General features: G+C 42.5%; 1 protein-coding gene across 1 annotated transcript in view; it reads left to right on the top strand.

Annotated features, from left to right (window-relative positions):
* The first annotated feature begins 266 nt into the window (after positions 1 to 266).
* Positions 267 to 8,553, top strand: part of ABCB7 (ATP binding cassette subfamily B member 7) — a 35,655-nt gene continuing 27,368 nt past the window's right edge. The window contains exons 1-3 of the mRNA XM_038122718.1: positions 267 to 440; positions 6,220 to 6,297; positions 7,786 to 7,872. Of these exons, the coding sequence (XP_037978646.1) occupies positions 267 to 440; positions 6,220 to 6,297; positions 7,786 to 7,872 (339 nt within the window). The remainder of the gene's footprint in view (positions 441 to 6,219; positions 6,298 to 7,785; positions 7,873 to 8,553) is intronic.

The following is an 8,553-nucleotide window of genomic DNA, read 5'->3' as shown; positions in this document are numbered from 1 at the left end:
CCTGTCAGAGTGCTATGGCGGTGCACAAAGCTGCCCATCTTGGGCCACCGTGGGGCAGCCCCTCTCACAGAATGGCAGGGTGAGGCCCAGGACAGCCTCTCTCTGCCCGCCACGACAGCTCTGAGAGCAGCCGGACACGGCTCCCGCCACGGCACCAGGAGCCGCCCTCCCCTCAGGGCGACCAGACCCTCCCCGCCCCTCCCATCCCCGCCCCTCCCGCGGGTCCGCCGCCGTCCCACAATCCGCTGCGCCCCGGCCCTCGCAAGATGGCGGTGCTGGGGGCACCGCGGGGCCTGGCGGCCGCAGCCTCCCGCAAGCGGCGGCTGCTGCTCGCCCTGGCCCTGCTGCGCCCGCCGCCCGCCGCCGCCGTCGCTTGCTTCGCCGGGGGAGCGGTGGGGAGCGGGCGGCGAGGCGCCCGAGCCGCCCCGGGGGGCGTACAGGTGTGTGGGGGCGCCGGGGCGGGCGGACGGGCGGTGAGGGGCTGAGGCGGTGCCGGGGGCTGAGAGGGCTGAGGGGTGGGCGGTGAGGGGCTGAGGGGGCCCCGGTGCCCGCAGCGCTGTTCCGCCGGCTCTGCGAGCACCGCCCGGTTCGTCCTTGCCTTGCCTGCTCGCCCCGGCACCCGCCGCCCGGTGCCGGTGCCGGTGCCTGCCGCGCGGGCGGGCCGGGGCTCCCGGAGGCCGGGACCCGCGGGGACACTCGTGCCGAGGGGCCGGGGGTGTCGTGGGGCCTCCTTGGGGACAAGCACTGAAAGCCTCAGTGTCTCTGAGCGGATGCTGAATGCGTGTGTAGTGACTAACTTGTGCTGACGGCTAATTCCGCTGTCAGCTATGGAACGCTGTAATGTGCCCTAGCGAGTTATTTTTTATTACAAGTAAAGTCTTGAGTACTTTATCTCAAACTAAGTCCAGCTTTCAGTAATTCACGGGCAGTTTTCAAAGTGGCTTAAGGAAGTGTATCCCAAAGACTGAGGGAATGAACTTTCATAAACTCTCAGCTTGTAATTCTGTTTGATAATAAACTTTTTTATCCCCTCAGATTACTGCTGTTCATGAGTAACTTTTCTTTGTCCCCTGCCTTGATTAGTTTTTCCTGACAGGCAGAGTTCTGTCAGGGACTACAGTCAACTTTATGGTACTAGATGAGATGAGCAGGACTGACAGGGTAAATTTTGGAGGTTTTAATTTTGAAACTTGTGCAAGAGGCTGAGAGCTAAAGTCGATGCAGATCAAATATTTTCCCCATGTATTTGCATACATTAAAATACACCTGAATACTCAGTATTGCCTGGTGTTCCTGGAGACGTATTTCAGCTGTTAGGGAACAAACAGCAATGCTATCATGGTGATGAATAAAAGTATTAATTATATTCCTGCTTGCCTTTTGAATGACTTTATTTTTATATGAGAAATGCCAGTCCCTGCTGATCAGTTTTAATTGCCATGTGTCACTAAATTTGGATTTGCTGAACTAGAAAGTTAATACTACATCTGTGGGATGTATATATATGTGTTCATCTCTTTGTCTTTTTAGTTTCTAGGCATTTTTGTGTTAGAAAGTGCTCCATGAATACATGTTTTGATGGTCTGGTAATGAATTTTCACTTTTGCATCAAGCTCTATTTGGCTGAAAATTAGACTTCATGAAATGCATGAGCATTTATTTTATTAAACAAAAGCTCCAACAAGAGGCTTAAACTTAAGTGTTCTGGACTTTTTGGTTATAATGCCCTTCAGAATTTTGGGACATGTTTTTTCAACCATTTAGATAAATTTGCTGACAGAGGAAGATGTGTTTTCCTGACAGGAAGGACTTTACCTGCTGTGGCACAGTTACTCCAGAGCTGCTCAGTGCTGGGGTGAAACCCCAGGTGGGAGTGAACTCCACAGCCACAGTTCTGCTTTAATGGATGTCATTACACCAGTAGCAGGGGTTTGTGGCACCAGAGCTGGGCCAGTCAAGAGTTGTGCCTGGTACAGCTCAGGCTGGTGAACAGTACAGCCACAGCTTAACTCCTGAGGAAAAATGGCATGAAAGACAGGAAGAAGCTCTGGTAAAATGACTGTAAGAGCAAAGTTGTAGCCATTCTTTTTCCAAAAGTTAATTTCAAAGACTTGGCTCTCATCCTTCTACTCTGCTTTGCATTCATGTGGTGCTTGGTCTCCTGTTTTCCGTGTCCATTGTAGGGTATTTTTAAGCTTACAATTAATTGTAAGTCTGATTGTATTACAATACAATATATGTATTTTCCATGGCACTCAGTACCGTGAGAGTCAAATACAGTAGAGTTGTTTGGGTGTTATTGCAATACAGATTCAAGTATTTTTTTCCCTGTCAAATTTATATTTTTCAGTAGTTTTGATTAGAGTCTTGCTTTTCTGAATACTAAGGCATGCAACATTTGTATCCTGGAGAGGAAAAAAAGCTGAATTTATAAAGGGGAAAAATAGGTTTCGGGAGCTGGGATCAGGCCTCATTTTTTTGATGTTGAGATCAGCTTGAGTTTCCATAACCACGGCTCCTTCAGTTCACCCTCCTGTGGTTGGAGCAGGCAGGGCTTCATCGTGTCCAAACTTGTGTTTGGAATTTAGGATCTCTGCTGAGTAGAGAACTGGCACGTTGGCTTGATAACCTTTCACGAGCAACTGAACAATTGCTGTTGGGTTTTTTTTTTCTAGGAAACTTGTGGGGGTTTTTTGTTGCGTTTTTTTGTTTGGTTGGTTGGATTTTTTTTGTAGAAGTTTGCCTATATACAAAATAAAAGCAATGGCAAATTCTGTTCAGTGTAAATATGGAAATTAAATTAATCTAAAAATTTGTTAAATTAGCTACATGGAAAGAAAATAGCTTTTGACTGGAAGAGTCAAACAGCCCTTAACTAGGGTTAATTATTTTGCTCGGAAACTTTAAAAGCAGAGAAATACACTGAGAAGTTTCTTTCGGGGAGAACTTTGGCAGTTGTGGAAAGCAGGGCTGTGTAAATTATTCTAACTGTAACAGTACAAAATAGAGGCTTTTTCCTTCCATTATCTTGCCCTTCCAGCTGCTAGTGATAAAGAGCTTGTTCTTCTGCATAACTTAATTATATCCCTTGCTCTGGCAGGGGTTGCAAGAGAAGTTTCAGGTATTTTTGTTACATTTGTTTATATTTTACCTTGGTTAATTATTTATTTATTTATTTTCACCTGAAGCTTGGTCTGTTCTGTAAAATGGCACTGATGTTTGTTGTCCAGACATTTCATGTGTCTGTGTGCATTGCTAAATTCTCTTCTCTGGACTCTGAAGGTGCAGTTGGACAGTCCCTGGCAACCCTCACTGGCAAGTACCTGCTTTGTAAGGGGCTGTTTGAAATTCCCTGAATTTTAAAATCCCTGTAGAGAGGTGTTGCTGCTGAGCAGAGCAGCGATCCCGCATGTCTGCCTATAAAAATGGGCATCTAAAATTGCTGTGAGGAAGGATGCTCCATCCCTGGAAGCGTTCAAGGCCAGGCTGGACAGGCTTGGAGCAGCCTGGTGTCTTGGTAAGTGTCCCTGCCCATGGCAGAGGGTGACACTGGATGAGCTTTAAGGTCCCTTCCTTTGCCCTGAACACATCCATCCAAGTGCCCAGAGCAGCTGCACACTGGTCACTGTTAAATGTAGCTCTAATTAAGTTTGTGTTGTTCATTCTGGTGACAGTTTGGCCTATTTTTGTAACTGAGTATTTTCACCCTTTTCTCTCATTTTCCTTTACTCTTTCCTATGCGCTATTTCTTTTCTTGCCTTGTAAACTCAGCAGGATTAACTGTGGGACTTCAGTGCTGCAGAGGAACTTGAATCCCACCTTCAGTTATCTTTACTGTTACAGTTAGTTAAAAAAAAATCCCCATGAGATGAGTGCAGCCTGTCTGGAACACAACGTATCATATTCCAGAGAGAAGCTTCTAAGTGTGGGTTTGACCTTGCACAAATGTGTTTAATCCCTGTTGTTTGTTTGCATTTGTAGTATTTAAACTACTACCCACAGTCATGACACTTTAACAACATGACTTTTATGTGCAATCAGTACTAGACATCTGTTTCATCCTTTAGAGTTTATAGAATCATATCCAAAAATACATTAAGAGAACATAATGGTGCAGAGTCAGGCATTCAGGAGTTAGGAAATGCCAGAATTCGAGTTCCCTGCATTATTTCTTAAATTCTGAAATAAGCAGGACTTGCTCCTGGTTCTTTAAAGCAACAACCTGCTTCTTTCATGTGTTGTGATTAAAGGATGGCTTTTCTTTGTAGTCTTAAAGCGCTTGGGAGCCGTGGTGAGGGAAAGTGGAGTCCTCAGTCTTCCTGCAGGATGTGTGGAGAGTGGCAAGGAAAGCTGCAGCCCCTCTCATTTGGGCAGTTTTGCTGTCTCTGCTGTGATGGTCAGAAGAATTACCACTGAAAGAAATTGTTCACCTTGTTTGACTCTGTTTCTTTGCTCAGATTTGTTTTTAGCAGGAGCTTGAGAGAGGATTGAAACCTCCAGTCTTGCAGGCTCAAGACTGAAAATAAGAGCAGGTTTTTCTGTGTATCTTCTGCAAAATCTTTAATGTTTTTGCTGACTTAACCCCATGACAGTTCATAGCTTCTTCATAAGAAACTAGGCTATCTAATGCAGTAACTGAGACCAAGTCTGCTGGTGTTTCAGTAGAAGTTGTTTCTGAGATGTTGTTTGCTTCATGTCAGTCAGAAGTGAACTCTGAGAACTTGGAGGTCAAAAGAGATGGATTTTTATTGAACCATTTTTATGATGTCCTGTGTATACACTCCAGAAAACAGTCATTAGCTACTTCCCAATACTGCTGAAGCATAATTTTTCCATTATATTTTGTGTTTGTGCCACTGTCAACATTCCTGTGCAAAATGTCTTGCTTTAGCTGGAATCCTCTGCTGACACAAAGCTGTTGAGTTAGGAGTGCATCTACAAGGAAATGCTTTAGAAATTTAATTCCTTTGTTTAACCCAGGTCTTGGAAGTACCAGGATGGTTCAGCCAGGCCAGTTAGCTCTACTAAATGCAAAATGTATCATTATGATGTTCACTCTTTCTCTGTGTATGCCATGTAATAGAAATGTTTGGAATAGCAGGTCCATGTGATGACTTGCGGAGAAATGATTTTAATTTTCTTTGAAATGACTCATGAAATTATTACTTGAGATATGTGTCTTAGGAAGAGAAGGATGTTTAAGGCAAAGTATAAGATATATGATGGTGCTGCTGTTTGTCAAGGTTAAAATTACTTTTTTATTATCAAGCTCTTCTCTTTTTTTGTTATTTTTTTGCTGTTTGTCCTTTGCCATGGGCTGGTGAGCAGCTCTTTGGCTCTTTTGCTCTTGGTGTGATTGTTGTATGGAGTGAGGGGGAGGGTTAATTCTGTAACAGAGCAGTGAAAGATGGAATACTGAGTGTCAGAGCTGATGTGGCACCCTCAGTGCTGACCAGGAGAGGTCCCTGTGTTTTGCCATGGGGAGGCACTGCCACCCAGTCCCTCTGAGGAAAACAAATGCTCCTTTTAAACTATTTTGGCCCTTTAAAACATAAAAATATGGATTGCTTTGGGAGATAATGTGTACAGCATGGTAGAGTTGGTGCCAGCTGTGTGTTACAGGTTAAGGTGCATCGCAGGGTCTGTGAATATTGCATACATTGTGTCCTGATAACCTGGAACTTGCTGCCAGCCCTGCTTCACTTTCTCATGGTCCCAGAGCTTCCCAGGCAAAAGCTGTAGCTTGGATTTGCCTTCTGGAGACAAGCATGGCATGAGCTGAGCTAAGAGGAATTGGGAATGGCAGAACCTATAAGCATAAAAATAACATTTCTTGATGAAAAACAGGACAAAAGACTATTTGAAAGAAGTCAGAAGACAACCTGGGAGAAAATTAAAATGAGAGAAAAGGGAAAGCTGGGCTTTTGTTGTACAGAAGAAACAAAGTCTGATGAGAGTGGGGATTCGGGGAAGGGAAATTCAGTTCATTGTCACTGAGCATTTCTGATGTGTGAATGTAATTTATTTTACAGCTGCTCCCCACCAATTTTTTTTTCTTTGGTCAGTTGTTAAAAAACAAAGCCATCTGCCTTCTTTTCATGTTATGCTTGTTTACATAAACTAGATGAATATTCTCTGAATGTGAAGTGCATGTTCTGCATGACTCTGTTTTCATTTCTCTTTTTTTTTTTTCTTTTTTCCTCCTGTTTTATTCTGTAGATTCCACCAATCTGCAGGCAAGGATCATGGCACAGTCTGGGAGGGAATTATTCAAGACCATTATTGCAGCATTCAGAGGTGGGTATAAATTGTTGTTCTTCCAACGTGCAGGTCATGAGAAACTTAAGCCTTTGGAGCATCTTTCAGTTTAGACTGCTGTTACTTTTATTTTTTAAAATGTCTCTATTTACAGTTCAGAAGTTAAGTGGCAACTTATGTTTCTGCCCCTAGAAATATTTTTGAATCTCTGCAAACTAATGGTAACACAATAACTTCAAAAAAGAGTTCTTAAAAGTGTGGGGTTTGTGTGGTGGTATGTAGATTCATTTATTAAGCACAGAAAGTACCCAGGTAGGAAACTGTGAGTTTTCCTTCAATATATAGGGCTTTATTCCTTCAAAATTCTGCTTAGGTTGTAGAATACTCTCATCACTGAGTGCCAGGATGTCAGGCTGTTACTCCTATGAGGTCTGCTTGCCTTAAAACCAGAGCAAACACAGGGCAGATGCAATTTTTCCTTTGTGGAAGAATTGACACATTTCTGACTAACACACTTGTTTCAAGGAAGCTGAGAAATGTGTTTGTCTTGCCTTTTTTGTTTTCTGTTTTTAATTATAAAATAATAACCACTCATAACTGACTTAAATGGCTAAAATCTTCTGAGGGTCATTGTGACTTCAGAGCATGAAATCTGCTTAGATTGGGTGGTTTTGAAGCTTGGCTTTAAAATGTGAAAACTGACATTTTGATTTGGGAAACCCTGGGGTCTGCTATCAACCAACATACATAAAATAAGATTGCTAATGAGCTTTTTACATAACTTGAACCTGGAAATTGTCAACATGTAGCAAATCTTTTCAACAAAAAGCAGATTCTTTTTTGAAAAGCTTTAACAGGTCCGTTGTTTGTGGCAGGCACTTTGAACTTGGAGAAATGCCTGGTGGTAGCGAGTTGTTATTTTTTAATACATCTACATGCATAAATAAATTCAGAAATTTTCTCCAGGGTATCTTGGCTACATGCTAAGAGAAGTGAGCGTTTGTTTCTAACGAGCAGGTTCTTTTCCAAACTGCCCCTGTAGGCAGGGGCAGGACCTCTGGAATGGGATAACATGTTCCCATTCCCATCCTGGGAGGAAAGACAAGTGTGAAGCAGATTTATCTAATTTTTTTTTGCCCTCAAGTAAAGTTACTCTTACACACATGGAGAGAGTATTATTGCCTAAATGTGTTCCACTTTACATATTAATGTGCCCGAGTATGGTTATCCTCCAAAACCTCAAGGTTTTTCTGTGTTCAGTTCATTGTCAATATTTAAGGATATGTTATCTTTCCCTCCTGGCTGCTTGGAACGTGCTCTTTGCTGCTAGGATTATTATATCCCTTTTTTATTATTGTTTTCTTAAGCAGGGCAAGGTTTTTAGAAGGAGGTGAGATCTTTTATTAAAACAAGTTTAAACTGTTTGACGACGAGGGAGGTAAAACAAGCCAGTAGTTCTTCTTTCTGCTGGCTTTTATGTGCCTGTTTCCTGAGGTTCTTGCAAATTGACTTTTCGTTTTCACACAGATCTTGCCCAGGTGGCAACTGATGGAGAAGAGGATGTGTTGGCATGGCCATGCTGGTGGAGGGCTTCACACAGATCCAAAGGAAGGGGTAAAACTTGCTTAATTATTATTGCATTTTAAATTAAAAAATGCTGTCAGCTTCCCCAAAAAACCTAAACCTAAAAACTGAAGACCTCAAGCAACAATTTTTTCCAAAATTCTCTTGGTAGTATATAAATATTGTAGTAGATACTGTTAAACTGTCAATCTAGACTTGCTAGCTCTTAAATCACCAAATGTTTGTGATAATGGTGTTGAAGGGCTTTATTTATTTTTTTTAATAAATATTTTTTTACATTTTACTGTTACACACTCCCTTGAAATTGCCCTGGATTAGATTCTTCTGATGGAAAATGTTTTCTTGTCGTTCACTAGTCAGTTGATCTTGTTTGTGACTGATATTTCCCTGTGACTTGGCAGACAGCATAGTAGAAATCAGCTCATGGGTTATTGCATCAGTTGGTGAAATCACACTTGAAATGGGAGGGGAGAGAAGCAGTTGAACTGTGTATTTCTACTTGGAATTAATGGTAATACACCTGGTGTATTTTGACTGTATTTCTATTCAGGAAGCACATTAAAGTAATGATGATGGTATGTGAGGAGAAGCAGGTTCTTTTATTACACCAAATGATTACAATCAGAAAATGAGGCAAACTTATGGTTAAAACAGGACAGTATCAACTATGTGATTAAAATTGCCAAATCAAAGCTCGTGAGTGTACAGAAC

Source organism: Motacilla alba, chromosome 4A, assembly GCF_015832195.1.
Source record: "Motacilla alba alba isolate MOTALB_02 chromosome 4A, Motacilla_alba_V1.0_pri, whole genome shotgun sequence".
In the NCBI taxonomy this organism is placed as follows: Eukaryota; Metazoa; Chordata; class Aves; order Passeriformes; family Motacillidae; genus Motacilla; species Motacilla alba.
This window is presented reverse-complemented; position numbering and strand designations above follow the sequence as displayed.